We start from the raw sequence: 23,410 nt of genomic DNA, 5'->3' as shown, positions 1-23,410 counted from the left end.
TTGTTAAAATCCAATGATCGAAAACAGGAGTCAACAATCAAAAACGGAGGTAAAAGCTCGAATAGAAAGAAGTCAAAATTCAAGTCATGAACAAACTTGCTTTCTGCTAAAAAAAACCTGTAAAATATCAATACTCCTCTTCGAGTCGTAAAAACCAAGATCACCGCAATATAGCTGCGCTCAGCTTACAGCTATAAAAAAGAGATCGCTTAAATAATAGCCGTTTGAGAGGCTGACGGCGGCTATTAAACACTTAAAACTGTTGTTTTAATTGCCGCCAAAATTGATTTTAAAACCTTGGAAGTTCGTAGAACGGTGTGATGAAACATTTTATGCACACAGATTCTAAAGATTCGAAGAGAATTAGTCTCGAATTTTTGGGCACCATGAAATTCTTGTCAAACAAAAACTATCTGCTTAGGATCGAATGATCTAGTTGGATTTAGAAAAATAATCTAACAAAAATAAATTGTTTAAACTAAAGCACTAAATTTGTCAACATAAATAGAATTTTGTAATAGAGAAAATCGTATACAGTTCATCAATCCAATCAAAATTTAATGTGGAGGTAATTTATGAAGGATATTTGAATAGTTTAAAGAGATTAAATGCATAAGCGTCAAGGAAATTCCGCTGTCAAGCATTGACAATGAGAATATATAATTTTTACAGAAGCATTACATGAATCTAGCGGCATCGGATCTCTCTCTCGTTCGCGACTGCTGATTCTTGAAACAGTTCAGATGCAACAGCTTCCTCCTATCAAACCTCCCGGATAGCTCGCTCTCTCCGAGGGGGGCACATCTCACAAACTTGGAGTTGCCAATTTTGTTCTTACACAAATCGCAAACGTCTTCGAATATTTCAAATTTCTCCGCCAAATGAGAGTCGAGGTCTTTTTGGAAGCGCATAGCTTCATAACTCAGCAGACTCCTTAATATTTGATCATCTCGTTTCTGATTGGTTGTTTTTCTCAAAACATTTTCCAGATAACTTGCTACTTCCTTCAAGGGTACCCAATCCGGTAGTTTCCTCAGTGCCCTTTCCATATTGATCATATCCCAATATTCGCCCAAAACTCGCAAAGCAGCGTCGACATTGGGCCGCATTGCGTAAGTTGATGTAATAGCTACAGTTGCATACGCTTTGGGGTCTATGTACGCACAAAAGAGACTGAAATAAACGTTCTCCCAATTTGATTTCGGCAACTTTTTAGACACAATTGATTCGCAATACACTTCGGCCTGCTTCGGTTCCTTAAGAACATGAATGTAAATAGACAAGGCTTTGTCATGATTTCCCATTCGTCCATTTAAAATCGCCTGCTCAATATACAGTGTCTCCATCGGGAAGCTCACTAGCAAATCACGCGGATCGTAATGTTCGGATTCAGTCAGAAACTGTAACAGCTTCTTTCTCAGTTCTCCAAGTTCACCCGGTTCCTGTCCGGCTTTGGCCATTTCTTGGCTCTCACTCAGTGAAGCTTGGTACTCAATCTGAAGTTGAACAATTTCGTCTTTGTAAGACATGGCTAACGCATTGTGATGATCTTGCTTCGTTTCGCCTCGCTTCATGATGATATACTCGAGATACTGAATAACCAACCTGTTGCTAATATCCTTTAGAAATTTAACCACCTTGTTGGCTGGAAGACTTTTGCATTCCGCACTCTCGTCTGTGAAAACCTGTAGACCGTCGTTTGGAAATGACTTCAAAACCCAGCGAGAGTACTCAAAAATGACCTCCAAATAATCTGCACCCAACTTCTGCAGATACGATACTGTCATTTCATGCCCACTCATTGCTGTATTTTGTTGTCCAGAGAGATCTCGGAGCAGTTTTAGGGCTTCAGGGTGTCGCTTACGTGATTGATAAAATAGCACCAGTTCTTTATGACGTCGCTTGTTTTCTAGCACCTAAAAGACTAGTATTGAAAGATTTGTTCACATTGTAATCAGCAAAATGTAAATTCAGTAGGTTCAAGATAACAAAAGGTTAACAAGAATGAGCTCAAATGTCTACAACTTTTTCGACAGATACACAAAGGAACTGATTATCCATTCACGACCAAATAGACATCTCTCGATTTCCAAAACAAAATCAGATCATTCCATTATCCAGCAAGCGTTATTAACTCAATCAAAACTATAAAATAATCAACTGGCCCTTTATTAATCGACAAATCGATTACTAAAAGTTCTGCACAGTTGACAAAATAATTCACATGTACGTATAACATAAGCCAGAATTCTTCGAAGCGTCAGTTACTTTATTTTATTTTCACCCGTGCGAATACCGATGAAAACAATCAAAAACTTAAACGGAATTTAAGGACAGAAAAATAAGGTCAATCTTTATCAAAAGATCACAGCCCGCATATTGCCGGAAAAGCAGCGAAATAGATTTAAGGTCTGTAGAAAACAGATAGAAATAGACATGGAACCGAAGTTAAGTAATTAATGAAATCTATGACACACGTCAAAAAATTAAATTTTTATCTTCTAATCTGGTCGCGATGCTTATGACCAGCCGTCACTATACATTAGTCCCCCCACTGACATTGGAAATATTGAGTAAACGTAAGTAATCTTGAATATTAGCGTTAAAACTCATTTTGAGCGTGAGGTATGACATTTCGCATCAACATAGCAGGTAGATTGCCAGAAAATAGCTGCGATAGCTTTGTAGATTCGCAGTCTCGAAAAGCTTCTGAAAAAACAACAAAAACAAAATTGTTCTACTTTTTATTAATTGCTCAGATGTTATATTTTCATTGCTTGATGCTGCTACTACGAGTTGCCCTCAAATAACCTGAAATTAGACACATTAGTTCACCTTATCTCCTTCAATTGAAGTAAAGAAAAAACTCGAGGAAGGGGAAAGATGACGAGGGACAAAACCGAAAAATAAAATATTCTAAGGAACTCTACAAATGCTAATTACAATTTCTGAAGCATTAACCTGATAAAATGTTTATTAACTTCTCGTTTATCAGTCGCCCACCCAATATTTGACGTAGAAGTAACAAACAACAATTGTTATATTAATTTAAGCGCAAAATACCCTGTTTAACTTTCAAGATCCTTCCCAACCAGTATTCGGCAAACACTCTTTATAACTTCTACTAGATCAGTCACTCATCCGAAACGCAGGACAGAAATATCGAACGACTATTGAAAACTGCCGGGAACAGAAACCAGGAAAAGAAATTTGTGTCCTTTATTTTAGTCAAAATTACCATGCCTAGACTTGTCGCCTCCTAGTAGCAACGCTTAAAAAAAGAACTAAACTAAGAATTAACTGAAAAAAAAAACAGAGCGAGAAGCGTGAGATGAAAAGAGATAAGCAAAAACCATATAAAAATCGTCAAAAAATTGCTCAAATTCAGCCGATTTAGACAGAAAAAATTATCAATCAAAATGAAAGACCACCAGAACTGCTCGAACAACCTATTTCCATTCGGTACACTAAGATTTAAAATGACGTCACGCACACAATTCACTCTAACATACATGAAAGAACAAAAGGCAGTTTGAAGGGAGCATGCCGTCACAAAGTCGACATAAAAACATCAGGACGCGTCCTGAAATATAAATCAAAGACTGTTCGGACAAAATTATCTGTTAAAATACAGTTCTTCGTTTAACACCGCTTTCTCCCTTTAATTTGAAATTCGAAAAGTTTGCGCCCTAAAACTACTCCTCAAATTCGACTTCAAATAAGAAAATGTTTGAACGAATCTTAAAAGTGACACAGTCGAAACAAAATCCGACTCCAAGAAGGATCTCTACGGACAAAAATTCCTATTCGATGAAATTTTTCTTACAACGACAACTCATTCAAAAACCAATTCAAAGTCGAACAATAAAAAAACGCCAAAAATCGACTGAAATAAATAAAGTAAATTAATTCGTTATATACTACACTAGCTCTTCAAAACGAAATTCTTTCTTTAATGTTGTTAAAAACATTGAATTGCAAATCTATACAAAAGCAAAGCGCTGATAAGCTCAAAACTCTAATGGTGATGAAAAACTGCACAAACAATTGACAATAGTTTTCCTGTTTCTATTTTGATTGCGTTTTTCAACACTGATTCTGTTCAACTTAGATTGCTGTTCTGAGCAACTGCTGCTTAAAATCACTTTGAGCAAAATAAGCGAGGAATGAAACCAGCCTAGAGAAGTCAAAAAGATTTCATGCAAAAAGATTTCATGCAAAGTGTTGATTAAGCTGTGAAGATAAAGCGAAACAAACTTTTATTGACGTAGTTGAAAACAACAGGACAAGTCCAGGCCGACAATTTAAAGAATTTTCATTGACTAACTTAAAAAACGAGACCTAGAATGCACTATGGCTAGACTAGGAAAACCATTTAGAATAAATACTTTGATAAAAAAAATCGAAAAAATCAAAGTGAAAATGCCGCATGCGAACAAAAAACACTAGCGAGAAAGCAAAATTTGTTGAAACACCCTTTTTCTCATTTATTTTTAAAATCAGTGCGAAAAAAATTGACGCCGCAAAATCACTCGCTTTGTCGCTCCACTTTCTGTTTCGGCTTGACCAAAATCATCAATTCCATTTCACTTCAAAATTCGTGAATATATAAACAGACCTTAAAAAAATACAGGATCCTAATACAATTCAATTTCTTGGAAAATATTCACTATCGCAGCTATTAAACAAGCAATTCTACTTGAAATTCACTGCCCATTAGATAAGAATTCAGTGAAGAGACATGGGAGCAGCAAAAAGCAGTGGGACAAGAACTGCAACCATAACCGGCAGACTGCCGGAAAGAAGCCACCATTGATTCCCATAACACCGATTGGGATTGAAGGAACAGAAACATAATACGAATTAATTGTACAAAAACATTTTGAAACTGCGAAATATTTTGATTGGATTTTGTAGTTATGCATACTCCTTTTTCTTAATGAGAGGATGCAGGGGCTAGTATCACTGCTAAAAAGAATTAGAGATGGTAACTAAGAACAAAGATCAAGTACCTGGTATCCAAAAGACGATCAGAAACACTATCACACTCTATATTTCAAAGAAGGTCAATATACATTCATTTCTCTGACAATTTAGTGCCAGTCGAACTCTCAACTACAGATCATATGGCACGAAAATCTTGCCAAAACAAAAAATGCCATAATATACTCTTTCGTGCAATAGGAGCATAAAATCTAACAATTTGATTAAATGTCGCCCATAACTTTGGAGGCGATAACTAAAAAAAAGGGAAAATCTTCATGAGTTACCTAATTTTCAAGGTAATGTTCAGTTAGTCGACCCATATAAAGACCTCAATTATGTCTTTGTTGACTGCTGCATACAACCTGAAAAGCACATCGATTTTTTCGAAACCCTTTACTACCTTTGGTCTTGATTTAAATGATGCCTGAAAAGTTAGTTCAAATCAGGTAAATATCCCCGCCAGATTGTTGGAAAATGGGAGCGTTTGAATTACTCTCATTATAACAGCGGATATATAGGACTATACCAGATGAGAAGTATATAATACCTACGTAAAGAAAGGGGGGTTATCATTCGACTCTTAACCATAGGATAATAGGTAGTGGCGGTTAAGTGGGAATAGGATAGGCGGGATAAAATCTTTCCGCAGCTGTTTATTTCCCTTTCCTATTCAATCTTTCCCTTTTGAGTCTTGCCAATTTTGTTTCCCTTAAACTTTGCTTTCTGTCTCGCCGTTTGATTTTGATTTCAAAACACTCAAACAAATTAAATTAAAACCAAATTTCACACTGCATGCAAAATCAATACTGGTTCAGTTTTGTGTCTCTCTCTCTCTCTCTCTCTGGGCAATTAAATTTAATTATGCACTCTAATATCGCCTTCCACTTTTACAAACGGGCCCTCTGACTCGCTTTCAGTTGCTTCTTCTGCCTCAAAATTAATGAACAGATTATCGGGCGTCGAGTTTTCTTCGAAACTGGCATCGAAATCAACGATATCGTTACTTTCAATATCCCAATCAATTATATTCGGAGCGGCGACGAAACCGGTCTGGTGGTTGCCACGTGTTGGAGCTTTGGGTGGTGGTATCTGGAGAGGAATGTGGTACAACAAAACTGTAATCCCACTCTGGGCTCGAGCTCAAAAGTAAGTCGCTAAAATTATCATAATCCCATTCCACATCGTCGTTATTCCAATCAATTTCATCGATAGCATAATCACCAATTTCATTATGGCCAAACGGGAGGGTTTTTAAGCCATCGGGTAGTATATAGCGCTTGTTGTCAAACGCTGACAGACAAATATTGTTTGTAGTAACTGTCTGCAGCCCGTGGTGGTCGGACACAACCCTGGTGTTCTGAGCGCAGGTGGTTTCCAGTGCTGAGAGTGAGTGTTTAAGAAGTCGACGTGACAAAGATGTGCGGCCCTTGTCACCCCTTTTGCTGAAAGTTTTCGACAACCTAAAAGAAAGAAAGAAATGAGAAAAATTAGGTGCTATTATGATTACTAACCCCCTATGTAATTATAAAACGATTTAACACCTTCCAGATCCCTACTAACCCAATACGAATTTTATACAACAACTAACAATATTGTTTTAGGAGAGAATAAACTTACTTTTCGACAGGATGGAGTACAGCTTCGGCTTCAAGCAGATAAAGTCAGCAATATAGTCGCCGGCGAATTCCTCCTTGTATTTGAGGACGACTCTTTTGTTAGTGGTATTGTACAGAAAGCGCTAGGGCGGGTAATTTGAGAAACAAAAATGGCTCAATACTGACTGTGGCTTCTGCGATAACTCTGTATATAAATCGTCACTTTTTATTGCATAGAGGAGACTATCCGTATCGCTGTAAAGGACATTACAAGTTGGGGCGCATAACATTGTAATGGAATGAGTACATGTGGTAATTTGCTAGATCTAAGATAGTAGCTCCCACAATGCTGGGAGTACTCCAAAAAATGAACTTCGGCCGTGTGGCTAAGGCTGCTAAATTCTCCCCAAAAATGATATAGCGGCCGAACTCAAATTTGGTTATTATCTTTAGCGCATGCTCTGCATCTCGTGAAATTGTTATTTTATTTCTGCGTCTTTTACATTCACAGTTTTTACCATAAACTGCATTATTCATCAGTTTATAAAAGTTCTCTTCAAACTCGTCTGACGCAACTTGCCGCTTTTCACTATTTAGTGTAATGTATGGCAACAGCCAGTTTTCTTGTCGAAATTGAAGCACTCTGTGAAACTTTTTGATTACCAAGCCGAGTTCGACATAAAGTTTCAGCAGTTTATAGTGGACCACATATCTCTCTTTATCAAAGAACGTTTGCAAGAGTTTCTTCACTTTGGAAGACTGGAGATTGTGCTGTTCTTTCAATTCGATCTGGTAATCGCTCAACCACTCGTCTTAAACCACGTCTTTTGTGGGCGCCAACGGAAAATCGCGGTGTTCATCATGGAGACTCGGCGGGTAAGAGAGATCGACCTCTACAAAGTATCCAATGCTGGCGTCATCGCCGATGTCCAAAATCTCTTGAATTGGAATCTTTATGTTGAACGCAAAGTCGGCGACGGGTAAATTCTCTAATTGCATTACGCCACCATAAAGGTTATTAGCGTCGACACAGTAACCAAAACAGGATTCCTCCGTGCTATCGTGGTTGAGAATAAAGGAGTTATTTGCAGTGAAGCGCCGACTTTCAAAGATAGATGTGACTCCACCGCGAATTGCGGGTTCAACATGTCCAAGTGTTCACGCTCAGTCAATAACTCGACATTGGCTTTGCAGATTCTAAGTGATGCTTCCTTATCCAAATTGGGTAGGGTGAAGAAGTGCATACAGTCCAGTTTATACGAATCGAAGCTCAACTTTCGATGGAATTTGCAAACACATGCGAGTAGTGCACAGTGGAGCTTCAAGTATGAGTCATGATAATCCTGCAGTTTACCGCATTCCAGAATTTCCCACATCCTGCGTGCATGTTGTAAATTAGTCTCCGTTACCTTCACTGCCCCTCTGTCCAGAGTGTTACCCCACTTGCTCAGTGGTGGGAGACTGGTGTCACTGAACTTGGACCGACCAGTCACATAAGAGTAAGGGTAGTAGCCTTTCTGTTTAGGTAGCTGAAGGTTAGCATCAGATAATGTAGAAAACATTGCCTTCATTATTTCGAAGCAGTCATCGGGTGAAATTTCAACAAGTTTTTCCAAAGAACTGTTCATCATCTTGAAGGAGTGTATGAATAGAAGATATTCGTAAATTTTCACCGTTTTTCCCTTTTCCGTTACGGAAGTGTCAATAAGCACACCAAATGTCATTGATAAGTACTTTTCGTCGGTGGATGGTTGTGGTTGGTTCACAGTTGTTCAGTGCCAAGCAAATGTGATGTAAGTCAGAATTTTGAATTTTATAACCCACAACAGGGGTGAAATTGATATTTCGTCTCGAGCGATTGCATTTCTCATGTGCCCTTCCCTAGAATTTACCACTATAGTGGCAATGGTCCAAGTCAATTGTGTTTTCTGGATCTTCCGCTTCTAAAAACAATTTTTCACAAATCAAACAGTGCGCAGCGTTAGATTTTCCCAAGTTTCGTCTATCGCCTTTGAAGAAAGGGTGCTTCCTTTTCTGCTGATAAATATCTCTGGCTAGTTTGTGAAGCATTTTGACAAAATTTGTCATGCAAGCAAGAGAACTATCTACATGAAGAAAAATTGGCTGCTTTGATGAGTGGTGATCTATCACTGTTAGCGCAAAGCCACACTGTTCATGTATCTCCCTGACTTGTGTAAAGGCTTTATCACTTGGTCCATTGCAAGCAGAAACAGATCGTAAGAACGACTCGAAGTCAAAATAGATAACAAGATGGACAAACCACATAGCAGCCAAGTTCGTAAACTTTTATGAGTTGTTCTCACTTGAAGGCATATGAATGACAGCTGGTGCACTTGTGCAACAGTTAGTGAGATGTAGGTTGTAACTTTCAAGACCTTCTCGACTTATCCAAAAGCAGTTTTGACAAATTTTGTAGGAGAATCTATAATCAAGTCCTCGCACGTAGCAAACAACCTCCACAAGGTTTGTATTGAGGACGTAGTGGTGATGGTCACAGTCATACAGCAAAAGTAAATCCATTACAAAATCTGAACTGTATGATGAAATGTTCAGAGGGAAAAACTGGCCGTTATCGTATCCAAACACGTTTACCTGAAAGCTGTTGAGTGTTTCAAGATGAGGAATGTCTGCAAAGCCCATGGGCATAGGGAAATCGGCCAAAGGTTGATGACGTCCTGGTTGATTGTATGTAGTTGGTGATGTTTTGTCGGTTTGATAGTTTCGATCAATTCTATCGAGACTTATTTGATGATACATGTGATAAGCCGCCACAAAGCAATAGCTGAAGCAATCTCGGTCTTCATGGTTCCTAACGTTGAGCTACCCTCTACAGTTAGCAAATTTTGACGGCAACGCGATGTATGATGAACCATGAATTGGTCTGAAACGTGCGAATTTGACGTCGACTTTGAGAAATTTTTCGAGTGTACAACCACTTCCCAAGGAGTTGAATGTTGCCAATATGCTCATCTTCTCCACCATTTGCCAATACGCTTCATCCGACAGTCCATTTGCGTATACAGGAGTCATCAGAGAGTTTGCGTATATTTCAATACGATCATCCTCTGGTATATGTGGCTCATCATACAGAAATTTGATAAGCCGAATTTTGCACACAGTTGAACTTTTGGAGGTCCCTGGGTCAACTGATAACTTATTAGAGTGTCTATTTTGGGTTTTGGTATCCGCATGAAGTTTTCGAGATTATTGGACTCTTCGGCCTCTGTTGACTCGAACTTTCTCAGCTCTCCACGGAATACACTTTCCGACGGAGTGTCTCGAGGCTGAAAATGTTTAGCTAGGACGGGTAAGTGATGAACCGAAGTCATATGCTGTACGTAAAGATGGCAATCATTAAATCCGAGTAGGCAGCCTTGACAGCAATTGGTGAATCGTTGGTGTGCAGATTTCATGTTTTCTTCGAGCAAAGAAATCTTCCGCCAAGTAAACTCACATAAGGACCATTGATATACTGGTAAGCCAATCTCATCAGGATGGAAGTTATGCTCATGCCTGGAGCGATTTCCTTTTGTACTCAGAATAGAATAACAATAACGACACTACAAACCCATTTTTGAATTGTCTAACTTTTGTAAGGAACAATTGTTAAACTCGAGTACGAACAGTTTAGCTAGAGAAACGAATGAACAAGAAATGGCTTCTCGGGTTTACAGTATTAGAGACTAGAGAACTGCATAGGGGCCCATTTTGAAGTTTTGAAATGGTGTTTTCTGATTGGTCGGTTTTGGCGGTACAATTTGAATCTAAATTTTTGGTTATTTCAGAAAAAAACGTGAAATATTTTTGAATGTTTTTTTTACAAATTATTCCTAGAGACGTCTAAGGTATGCTACACAGAACAATTATTAGGGCCTCTAATTGTTTTTCTTGAAAAGACAATAGGAAAAATTATTTGAACATGGTTTTTTTTCACAGAAAATTACACAAGAGGGGGCTAATAAAACAGTCATTGGACCGAGGTATTAGATTCACAATAGCATGAGAGGCATTATGAGCAAAAATGATCCCAGTATTAGAAAACAATGGACTGCGTTGAAAAAAATGATCCAGCATCAACAGAAAAGTTGATTTTTCTGTCAATCAAGTCATTATTAACAATTACATGACAATTACATGACAGTTACATGTGTATTTTTTGGAGGCCTTTTTTGTTGACAGCTGTTATGAAGAAGTTTTATGCTATGCCCACGTGGATTAAGAAATTAAAGTTAAAAACTTGCCATCATCTTTCTTTGTGGTACCTCAGGTGCTAATTAATGCCAGATGTTAATGGAACATGATTTTCCAGATGTTTTGAAAATCGATGAAGGAGCCGTTTTTCGAAATCAACACTTCTGAGCAAAAATGTCCGGCATAACTTTCTCATTCAGAATCGTCGAAAAAACTGTCGAAAATTTTTTCCGCTAAATAGATTTTTGCCAATTAATAAACTAATTAGCGCTTAATTAATGACTAATTATCTCATTATGGGCTACTCCAAAAGTGACAGGTGTGATGGACAATTTTGTAGTTTGTTCAATGTTGATACCAGTATAATACTTTTTTACATCCCAAATATCTTTTTAGCTGTAGTCTTTAGGGGTCAAAGGTCAGGGGTCAAAAAATAAAAAAGCGATTAAAAAACCCATTTTTTGAATTTTTTTTGACTTTTTTATTACACATTTCGGCTTTTTTTCGTGTTTATGAACGAATCACATTTACAAAGTGCAGCAATGGATTTCTCCTTTAAGGATTCCGTTGAGTTATATGTCATCTGTTGAAAATTTTGCTGTGCAATTTCAAGATTGTTTACTTTTGTTTTCCAATTAATTAGCTTTTTTTACTCTAGTGTTCATTACTTTATGCGTTCACTGACTTCTTTGAATAAACAGAGGAACAAGACAAATCATTTGCATAATGTAAAGTTGTAATGTGAACCTATTTCGCGTAAAACTTTGTAATTTTGTAAAAATAAAAAGTTTTTTGTTCTTGTTCTGAATTTTTTCTTTATAATACTGCTCGCAACAAGTTTTCGATTAAAAAAATGGGTCAGATGAAAATCATTGAACTTGTCAATATCTCTGGGTTTGAATTTCAGTTAGTTTGAGAGAACTACGCCAAACTTTTCGGTTTTATTCAACTGCAAATTCCTTTTGTAGAATGTTATATTCAGAGTAAACTCAATTTGTAGAGTTTCAAATTCTATCTTGGTACTATATATGTTTATACATAGTGACAATGTTTCTGGGTACAATGAATTGTCGGGTACCTTTCTGGCAAAATCTTGTTTACAGTTTTTGAAAAAAAACGTTGAACATGTCTGAACACGATACGTTTATGAACAACAAATAGGTTTAAAAATTAATTGGAAAAGCGAAGAAAAATTTAAGCTTTCATGCGCACACAGAACACAATTAAACAAACTGATAAGCAATATCTTTACAAAAACATAAAAGAGATAGCTATGCTATTAGTTTTCAAATAGTTCACGTAGTGTAGTGTCAATTTCCTTTTTTTGGGTGCGCTGCAAACTTTTGTGGTCTCCATGTTGTTTGGCGTGAGTGTCAAATCTTCCGTATCAATTTGTGGCTTTGGTGTTTTGGGTAAATCAAAATTTGCTTCTAAAGCATTGAAGTGTTGGGGGTTTCTGGTCTATTTTCGTCAATTCCAAAAATCCAAGGAACGTGCTGACTACAAAGTAATTCGAAAAGTGGTAGACTCTTTGTCTGCGGCGTAGTTGTAGCACTTGGATCACTAAGAGGAGTTGCTGGTACACTATGTACCGAAGAGCTCGTGGCGGAGACGTGGGCGATAATTGGATACCCCAAAGGCTTGCCAAAATGTCCCGAGCATCCTGAGCCCCAAGTTGATTTTCAAATAGCAGCACACAATCACAATCATACTTGAAGAGTATTTGCTTTGTTTCGTCTGTTAATTTTCCAATATCCTGCTGCTCACAAGAGTGCAAATTTCGTGGAGGCACTAGTCCACCAGAAGTTATAACACTTTGATGGACCGGTAAATTTTTTCCTGGTCGAGTGGCTACGAAGTCGATAATAGATTTTGGAATATTGAATCGGTCTGAGGTAACCCAGTTTTCACGAGAGAAGTTTTTATACTGTTGAATAAAAACAACATAGTTTTCAAACATTGTCTGATAAACTAGAGTTCGTTGCCACGACTCTCCAGAATCCGAGAGGAAGTAAAAAGTTATTTTGAACAAGAATTTTGAGAAAACGAAAAGCTCTTCAAATTAAGTGCACAAGGCTAAACGACAAAACCCAACTCTGTTCTGCAGGGATAAGACTGAAAATAAACTAGAATACTAGAATGAGTGTTGTGGTTAAGTGTCCTTTTTATTGGTCACAGTTTTAAAACCAATGGTGTAAAGTACACTGTGAACAAACAATATATGGGAGTTCTTATCAGTGCAACTGTCCGCGCGCACCACATGCATTCCAATATTTAAGTTTACGTTGCTTTTGTAAAGTAGCTATGGTCGCAGTAGTTATGGCGTAAGTTTTAAACACTATATATTGAAATAACTTCAGTGTAGTATTATAGATACAGGTTTTACAGTTTTCTCATCAGTTATTTCTGATCTCTGACCCCCATTTCTATGTAGTAAAGTTATTGTGCCTACTGATTGAAAACATGTGACATATTGCATATGTTTCTCATCAGTCACACCCTTACATTCAAATTAGTGTTATGGTTAACTGTTCTTTTAATTGGTTACAGTTTTAAAACCATTTGAGTAAGTACACTGTGGACACACAATTTATGGGAGTTCTCATCAGTGCAACTGTTTGCGCACACATGTATTCCAATACTAAGGTGTATGTTGGGTTTCTAATTTAGTTATTATCACAAAGGTTATGGCATGTGTTAAACACTAAATATTGAAATTACTCTTAGGTAGTATTATAGATACAGGTTTTACAGGTTTTTGTTATCAGTAAGAGCTGATCTCAGACCCCAATTGTTTGCAGTAACGTTATTGCGCTTACTGATTGGAAACATGTGGCATATTGCATATGTTTTTCATTAGCCAAACCCTTGCATATTTTCAATGGAATCAACAGACTCAAAAACGCCTGCGGCGTACTTGAGTCTGTATTTTTAACATGCAAACCTGCTTCCAAATGAAAACAATGAGGACAACAGTTTAATCCAAGCCTGCCGGGCCATCTGATTCTGAGTGTTTCTTCAAGGTAGTCGTTTCATTATATATCTAAAGCTAGTTAGTTGTTGAAGAGTTTATTATGCCATTTACTGCCACAAAAGATTCTGAATTTGGTGATTGCTATTTGGATATATCGAAGACGGAAAACGCCTAATAAGGGCTCCTTTAAAAACATCTGAGAAGACTGGAACTTATGTGTTTAAAACTATTTAAAAAAGTTGAGTATGAATATGAATCTCAACAACGAATTTCCTTGACTACGGACGAATTCGACAATCTTATTTAAAGCGTCAAAAATAAGGGAAGCGTTCCCACTCAATGACAGCGAAAGAAAGAAACAGAAAACCGACTCTCCTTCACCTGCAAAAAAGTCTAAGATTAGTTTGGACTAAAAAATGGTGGAAGCAATGTTTGAGCGTTCTCCAGGATACTTCAAACAGTTTAAGAAGCAATTTAAAATCTTTGTTACAGATGAAAAATTAAATTTGCCCAGCTCAAACAGTTTTGGAGTGTGCTCTCAATATAATTCAGATTTTTGTCAGTTATCGACGACAACTAACCAACACCACTATCACATTTTAATAGACTCAACTCATGATGCTCTTGACACAACTAAACGATAAACTTTATTATGTGCCTTGTCTGTTCACGACATTTCAACATTTGTTTTCACTGGCACCAGACTTAAAAACAAAAGGTGACGTGTCCACGAAACTAAAACTAGCAGTTGACTTCAATATTAAAAATGGTGAGAAAATTCACTCTTCGTTAATCAGGAAACGTCTACCCACAATCACTACTACTACTGCTGGTGCTGCTGCTCCACCCACACAACTTCAGTCCAAATCCGCCACAGCGAAATCTAACGACGGAAAGTTAAATCTGCTGACAGTACCACCAACGGCACAGAAGTCAGTGCATAATATGATTTTACCCTCAAAGCAAAAACAAACAGACAACTTCAGTAGTGAAATATTGCGCAGATTTGAAAAAATTTTAACTGACCCTCATTCTGGTGCTTTTTGTCAGATTATGAATACAGTTGTGAGTGAATATGGAAATATATCTATTGATACTGACTTGTTGTTTGTTCGCTTAATTTATGAAAAAAGTAAATTTCGAGAAAATAAATTTTCACAAAGTTAGTAGTGTTAAATCATCATATGAAGAGCCAATCGAATCAAATCAACATCATTTAGTTTTTTACAATTTTCTGTGAATTAAATAAAACATGGGCAACATAAATACAAAAGAGCCCGCATAGTCTGGAGTTTGCTTTGAATTGGATGATTCTCGAACATTTCCTTCTCGCGATAGAATTCTTTGATACACATCTTTGTATGATGAAATAGACTGTTCTAATGGGTCCGCAAACAATAATTGGTTGTCTTTCTGACACAACAGTAACCAGTGAGCACCAGCTTTTTCAGCAGTTGCTGAATTAACTAAAAAAAGCTGTTTTCTTATATTTTCTCGGAAATTTGTCTGCTGCAAAGACGACAATAAAACTTATGCTTGAGATTTCTACAATTCCGAACTAACTCATTAATGTCATCCTCGGCCATTTAAGGGTAAAATATGGTTTTTGGAAACTCTTCGGGTACTGTCAACAAAAATTGTGCTACCTTTTTGTCCAATTATGAAAATCCCAATGTTGTTTGGTAGCGCTGTAGCAAACTTCAACTCAATTGAAATCGAACAATTTGTCAACTCAGGGTGAATAAAATCGTGAGAGGCTTGTTGTGTGCTAGTAAGATCAAATACCATAATGAAATGGCTGGGGTAATCGGTTAAACTTATTCCATGACCGTTGTCAATATATGCTAAATCAGATATAGAATTAAAATACAGTCGCTTTTCATCGGTTATAGATATCGGGGAATCGGCAACGGGCAAACCGTTTCGATAAATATAAATCTGCTCCGGGTCAAATTTTCGAAAGTGGAAAGGATTTCTTCTGTTATTGCCTAGAAAAGCTTCGTTTGTATTTAAACAAATTGCTAGCCTCCGAATTGTTTCCCGGGAAAAAATATCCTCTTGTTTCCAGCTGTGAAGACCAGCCGAAGCTAAAAATGTCTTTGTTAGTGTTTCAAAATAAGGGTAAGAGGCTGGGCTATTGAGTAGAGTTTTCTCAATAGCCGATATTACATCGTCGTTTAATATCATCTTGCGCACATAAAAGTTAGCTTCAATAATTTTGACTTTGCAGTGTTTAGCGGTAACACTGTTTTCGGTAACACTGTTTTAGGAGCTCTTTTCCGATGCGTTTGGCGGTTGGTAGAATGAAACGACGCGCAGGCGGTAGAGCAACACGTCAACACCAATTCCGGCAGCTAAAGCTCCAAAACCACTTACTCTCTGCCGATAATGTCCAGAAAAATGAGGCAAAGACGTTGCTTGATTTGCATAGTACGAATCCATTTTAACGTTTAAATTTTTTGAATTGTTAAGTTAAAATGACTTTTTCCCGTCCCAGAAAAGGGAACCAGTTGCCCGGTTTCGGTTCTCAGTTCGATTGAAATCGACTGAAAAGTGTTTGTCAACAATTTCTTGCAGTCTAAATTTGTGAAAACTATTCGATGAGTTGGTTCAAGCTCACATACACTTCCGTTTTTTGGCCGTTGGTTTGAACCAATGACACGTAAAAGAGGTGCCTTGACGTCACCAACGTATTGGTATTCAATAATATTGGTGTAGATAAGAATTAAATACTGTACTTTGCCTAAAGGTAGTTTGCTTCCATAGGAAGCTGGTCCTTTCAAATAAAGTTGATCTAAATTTTTTGTTTCATTAAAAGAAAGACCATTTCTTCTGAATGGTCTCTTCTTTGTCTGAGGTTTGGACGGTTGTTTCTTCGTTACCTTTTTTGGGACTGATCTTGAGCCACTGCTACTGCTGGCTTCTTCTCGGCTTGGGTAAAATTCTTGTTCACTTTCGGACGAAAACTCCAGGATTTGTTTGGCATAATGGTTTGCAACTAAATGATGGGGTACATCGAGAGCATTCAAAATTGTTGAGTATTTTTTATGTTTATTTTTTTGTGGGTTGCTGTAAATTATGGAAATTGAAAGATGGTTAGTGTTTCTCTTAATAAATTTTGAAAAAAAATTTTTGGTTCCGATGGCTGCAAAAAATTTGTTGAATTTTGAATACTGTGACCCATTAGGTTTTCCAATAGCGAACTGTTCTTATCCCGTAAATATCCGACTTCCGATTGGAATTGATCAATGATTCGACGCTGGTACGCGTTTGCATTATCTTTCAATTCTATCTGCTGCTTTTGTTTGTCAATGACATGGTTTTGTTCTGAGATCGTTTGAGCTTGTTTGTCGATTAATTGTTTCTGTTCTTATACGATTTCTTCAGTGTGCATTTTTCTATTTTAAATAAAGATAACACGAAAGACCAATAGAGCCTCCGAATTGGTTCCCGGGAAAAATATCCTCTTGTTTCCAGCTGTGAAGACCAGCTGAAGCTAAAAATGTCTTTGTTAGTGTTTCAAAATAAGGGTAAGAGGCTGGGCTATTGAGTAGTTTTCTCAAAAGCCGAAACTACATCGTCGTTTAATGTCATCTTGCGCACATACAAGTTAGCTTCAATAATTTTGACTTTGTAGTGTTTAGCGGCATCGCCAGACATTAAAACAAAGTAATCGATTGCTCGTCTGAACGCAATTCGAAGTGTAACACCACTGAGAAGATTTTTGTCACAAGTAAAAAAAAATCCACGGCCACTTACCCGTAAAAAGTGCATTCGCCCGATCCCCTCACAAATGCTTTGCTTCTATTCATTTCTGCGGTTGACAAGGCACTAGGACTCTCCTCATACGTGTTTTTTGCATCTTTGTTATGTGAAAACACGTGGCTGGCATGTCAGTATGGAGCATCTGTTTTTGTTATGTCCGCAGCAGCTCCTGCATCATACTTAAGGTCAGCTCCAGAAGATTGCGTAATTTTACATTTGACTTCGAGGAAAATTTTCTGTAAATCAATAAAGTTGTTCCGGTCACCCGTGACTTCAAACTCTAGCATTGGTCCGTCAGGACTGTACACGGGACCCAGTTTTTGACAGAAACCTACATCAAAAGTTACTAAGAGAGCTTGTTTTTCAAACAAGTCTAACGAACTGTGAGTTGCTTCAGTTGGTAGTAAGTTAGCAATCATCTTTCACTTTTGCGAAAAAATCAGCACGACGTCTTTTTGGAGGCCTTCGGCTTAAAAAGATACCTTTACGGTTTGTAACTGCTGCTGATGTTTTTGTCTTTCTTGGCTTACTGCGTCTTTTTTGCCGAGGTGAAGAACGTTTACGGGATCCTTCTGTCTGCTTTTTAACAGTTTTAGATATTGTTTTTCACTGCCTGTTTTGGTGACTTTTTATTGCTGACTACATCTAAAATTTCGGTAACACTGTTTTAGGAGCTCTTTTCCGATGCGTTTGGCGGTTGGTGGAATGAAACGACGCGCAGGCGGTAGAGCAACACGTCAACACCAATTCCGGCAGCTAAAGCTCCAAAACCACTTACTCTCTGCCGATAATGTCCAGAAAAATGAGGCAAAGACGTTGCTTGATTTGCATAGTATGAATCCATTTTAACGTTTAAATTTTTTGAATTGTTAAGTTAAAATGACTTTTTCCCGTCCCAGAAAAGGGAACCAGTTGCCCGGTTTCGGTTCTCAGTTCGATTGAAATCGACTGAGTAGTGTTTGTCAACAATTTCTTGCGGTCTAAATTTGTGAAAACTATTCGATGAGTTGGTTCAAGCTCACATACACTTCCGTTTTTAGCCGTTGGTTTGAACCAATGACACGTAAAAGAGGTGCCTTGACATCACCAACGTATTGGTATTCAATAATATTTGTGTAGGTAAAAATTAAATGCTTTCCAGCGCAAAGATCGGCTGGGAACTCGCAATAATACGCTCTTGTCTCGTCACTTTTCATAAGTCTGTTTGCCGTCGGATTCATTTCATAGCCAATGTGTATTCCATTTCCATCAGGAATACCTTTGAACCCAATTATGCTCGGAATTTCCTCACTCAGAAAAGTTTACCCTCATATTTTTCAAACAAGATTTCGTATCTACCCGAGCTCTTCAGTTCTCTGAAAGAAAAATGAGGAAGCCCAGCTGTACGTTTAACTGTTGCAAGAAGTTGCGCTACTGAATCAAACGTTCCAGGCATAAAAGCCAGTTTTTGTCCGCTGTAGGGTCGAGGGATAACATTGTTACCAGAAGAAATTTTTTGAGAATCTTCATAATCTTTCAAGTTGTACACGGTTATATTCCTGAAGACAATATTCTCAATTTTAGTTGTAAAAATTACCTTAATTAATGCAACTCTCCAGTCGCCTGAAAGTTGAATTTCGTCGCTGAAAAAATTGCGGATATATGCAAGTGTGTTTGAGCCGAAAATTTCCATTGAAGCTGATGAAACTACATGCACTGTAAACTCATCTTCAAATCGTTTACGTTACAATCTCTTCAAGAGGAAGACGAACGAGCTGTAATTCTGGTTGATGAAACTTTCCTTTGATTGTTTCGCTGCCTGCGTCTACTCAGGAGTATGTTGGTGGACTAAGAGTTGGTATTCCTTTTATTTCGAAGACTTCATCAGTGAAAGACTGTTTGTAACTTTTCCTGAAAGCCTTATTTTTTTTAACGATTCTCACAAAATCACTAATGTAAAATTTGGGTTTTTGTGTTTCGCTTGCTTGTACGGCTAAGGAAAAAAATATTGGCACATCTTTTTTTGTAACTTTGTTAGGTACAAGCTTGGTTACTCGGTTTACGCGTGAGTTGATTGTGTCTACAAATTTATCTAGTTGGTCAATGTAGGAGTATGTCCACTTTTCTTCGAGGTAGCGATGATTTATTTTTTTAAGCGATCTGATGTTCCTATTAGCAAAAGCAGACTTTTTTCATTGAATGTGCTATACAAATGAAAACCGCGTTTGTTACAGAGTTGTTTGAACGCTCCAAGAAATTCTTTACCATCGTTTCCCCCCTTTTTCTGGTTGTTTGTTTTTGATCATTTTTTGAAGGCTTCAGCTGCTTCTGTTGCATATTTTGTTTTCATTGGTTCCACTCGTAAATATCTTGACAAACAGGCTACAGCAACCAACAAATACTTAGCATTGCTATTATACTTTGACAGATTATCAACGTGAGCCAAATCCAGCGACCAAATTTCATTAATATCTTTCAGAAAAACTTGGAAATTTTAATCGAATCGAACGATACTTTGTAAAGGAAGGCTTTGTCTCCGAATAGGGCTGTACTTTGCCTAAAGGTAGTTTGCTTCCATAGGAAGCTGGTCCTTTCAAATAAAGTTGTTCTAAATTTTTTGTTTCATTAAAAGAAAGACCCTTTCTTCTGACTGGTCTCTTCTTTGTCTGAGGTTTGGACGGTTGTTTCTTCGTTACCTTTTTTTGGGACTGATCTTGAGCCACTGCTACTACTGGCTTCTTCTCGGCTTGGGTAAAATTCTTGTTCACTTTCGGACGAAAACTCCAGGATTTGTTTGGCATAATTGTTTGCAACTAAATGAGGGGATACATCGAGAGCATTCAAAATTGTTGAGTATTTTTTATGTTTATTTTCTTGTGGGTTGCTGTAAAATATACAAAAAAGTAGAAACTTTCACGTGTAGTGGCTTCTGGTCGATATGAAGTACGTTGTTTCCTATTATGGTTATTAAGTCAGATTTCATAATGAGATCGAGTAAAATGTCTGATCGCTCAATTTTACTTTTTTCATTGTTCCGAGTTCGGAAAATATTGTCTCAGGGTCAGAAACTTTGCTTTTTCACAATTGGTTCAATCTCACTGTCTTCGCTCGCTACTTCTGATGTTTCTTCCTGTTCCTTAGGTACCTCTGTGATTTGGTTAGTGTCTCATAGCTTCAGCGGTTCCCACTTGTGCTGGTTTTTCCCTGTCAGTCGATTGGTTTCCTTGAAAAAGAGATAACTGAGCTGCTTTTAAATGATATATTGGGTTATCAAGTATCTCACATTTCGCTTGTTGCTTGGAGATAAACAATCGTTTGGGAATTAGTATAAACTCTTCACTGTGCATTTTTCTACTTTAAATAAAGATAACACGAAAGACCAATAGATTTCAGTAACTCAAGTCTTTTTTGCAAGAATGAGTCATTTTTTCTTTAAGGCTGGTTTCTTTAGACAGTATAAATTCGAATTCGTTTTTGTGACTTTTGGTTTTTAAGAAACACTCAAAAATAAACAATATATAATTATTTGGAGCTGTCTTGATGACATCTCGTTTTTGTGTCTGGTAATTCTAGCATCCGCCGCAGCGTACATACTTCTTTCTCTCTCATCAGCTAAATTTGTAATAACTGCCTTAACCGGAGGAAGATAAAACAGAAGGTACTGGTGGTACAATGTTTGAGCAGTAACGTAAAGCTTCAGACGTTTTGGGATCTAAATCAATCAATAAATGTCCAAAAGGTTGTTTTGTTGCCAACTCATAACTATCTTTAAAAATTGAGTATTATTCAGCTGTCTACCAATTAAACTAATCTGTCGAACATCAGGGGGTGATTTGAACACTATGATGTGGGTTGTATTTAGATGAATAGTTCTAGATCATTTACTTTGTTGAAAAAGATTGCTTAACGTATATAACACTCAAATTTTTATGACGTCCTGCGGTTGCTAATTTAGAGAACTCTTTATCATTGAAAATTTCTTCAAGAAACGTCAAATACCAACAGACAGTTTTCAAGATCTGCTATTAGATCAAAACTTGAAAACTTTGTAAATTGAAGGTCAAGAGACTGAAATTTAGGCTGGTTATACTGGTAAAAGTAAAAAAAATGCTTGAAACTTGGGTGAAAAGGTGTCATTGATCACCATTGAGAATAAGTTCCGTTTTCCGACAACATGACAGAACACAGACAGCCATAAAGATACGATCATTTGTCGAAAAAATTTTATTCATAACTTTGGGTTGGGTAGAGCGTATCCTACTGTACAAGAAAGAAGCGAAAACCAAAATGTTGCTTCTTGGCAATCAGGTTTTAAAAAAACTAGTTTAATCAGTGATATAGCAATAAGAAACAATATGATGAAAATTTGGGTAAAGTACACAACTTCTGATCTGGGTACTCGTGAATTACAAAACTGCCATGATCTTCTCTCATGATTTTTTTCATCGAAGACCAAATCAGTTATACCCCCACCAGAATCCAATTGATCCACATGTCCGTCCATTTGAGAAATCGCTTTATGAAAAAATAAATTCAGTAAGCATACAATCGTTTAATAAAAAAATTGATTATTCAAAATCAATTGCACAAAACATTTATTCAACAATAAAAAAGTCATATATAGTATATTGAGTCTATGTCTTCTCTTTGGTAGACAACTGTATAGCTTGCTCTCATTCCCAGCGCGGTGTCATAGTAGGTGATTGAGTCCACGCTTCCCTTGTTCACAACTTGCCGTATCTTTTCTGGAAGAGTGTTATCGTTCAAAGAGATCTGAATTGGCACCGGCCGCTTGGGCATAGGTAAAGCGGTTAATTTCAGTTTTTGCATATTCGCCTGTATAGACATGATAAAATCGAAAGTAATCTAATAGCGAAAGGTACCTTTTAAACAATTCTATTTCAGCGCCAGAGCAATTGATTTGTTGTTTCCTCAGTGCAGTTTGTCCACGCGAATCAATTTTTTTCCTCCCTGACAAAAGTAACAGTCAAATGGTTTTCAGACGTTATGCAACTGTAAACTGTCAAATTTGGAGACAAATTCACTTGAAGTATTGACGGAGCTGATGTTCTGTCTGATCGACGATTCATTCGTTAGCCAGTAGTAGAAAAGCTCCGCTTTCTTTTTGGCGCAATGTTTATTTAATTGACGTCTTGGACAACAGATAGCATGCAGATCACAAACTGGCGTCTCTTTATAAAATATCAAAATTTCGAATTTCGGACACAACAAATCTTCTAAGTTGCCTTTTTCTTTCTCGAGAAGTTTTTTAAAGTCTCAGTTTTCTGTTCCTTTGGCATAAAACTTTGATAGTGGAAACCGAAACACTATGCTTTGAACAATCTGATGCATAAAAGAGTATGGGTTATCGGCACTCTCCCAAGCTAAACCATTGAGAAACTTTGATACCCACTGATGAGATCTTTGCTCACTTGATGATAGGGAGTTGTATGAGTTTGGTGGTTGGAATGGGACAATGTCTGTATAGTTTTCAGTTGCAATAGTTCTTTTATTATGAAACCAGACTTTTCTACACGAAAACCTTCAAAGTCAATAACAACCGGTCGCAGTGTTAACATTCCAACAAACTGAACAAATTATTTTTGAAAGTTTTAACATACAGGCTAAAAGCAATGCCCGTCACATGACCAAGATACTCATTTGTGATTGGACAGGGAAAACGTAAGAATATCCAGGTCTCTTCTCACTATATTCAAAAACAAAACCGGAAGCTTCGTGGAGTATGGCATGTAATCTCAATATTTTTAAAATATTTGTCTAACGAAGAAATATCAATACCAATCAAACCTACGTTCGGTCGCAACTTCAACGCATTATCCAAATCAAGATCTGGATCAAGGTAGAGACAAGTCGCTAAAAAATACAAAAATCGTTGACT

General features: G+C 37.3%; 1 protein-coding gene across 1 annotated transcript in view; it reads right to left on the bottom strand.

Moving 5' to 3' along the window:
* Nucleotides 1-451: 451 nt before the first annotated feature.
* Nucleotides 452-23,410, bottom strand: part of LOC142336203 (vam6/Vps39-like protein) — a 79,570-nt gene continuing 56,611 nt past the window's right edge. The window contains exon 8 of the mRNA XM_075384857.1: nt 452-1,916. Within this exon, the coding sequence (XP_075240972.1) occupies nt 678-1,916 (1,239 nt within the window). The 3' untranslated portion in view covers nt 452-677. The remainder of the gene's footprint in view (nt 1,917-23,410) is intronic.

Source organism: Convolutriloba macropyga, chromosome 3, assembly GCF_964194025.1.
Source record: "Convolutriloba macropyga chromosome 3, txConMacr16.3, whole genome shotgun sequence".
Lineage (NCBI taxonomy): Eukaryota > Metazoa > Xenacoelomorpha > Acoela > Convolutidae > Convolutriloba > Convolutriloba macropyga.
Note: the sequence above shows the minus strand (reverse complement) of the source record. Positions and strands in the feature narration are given on the sequence as shown.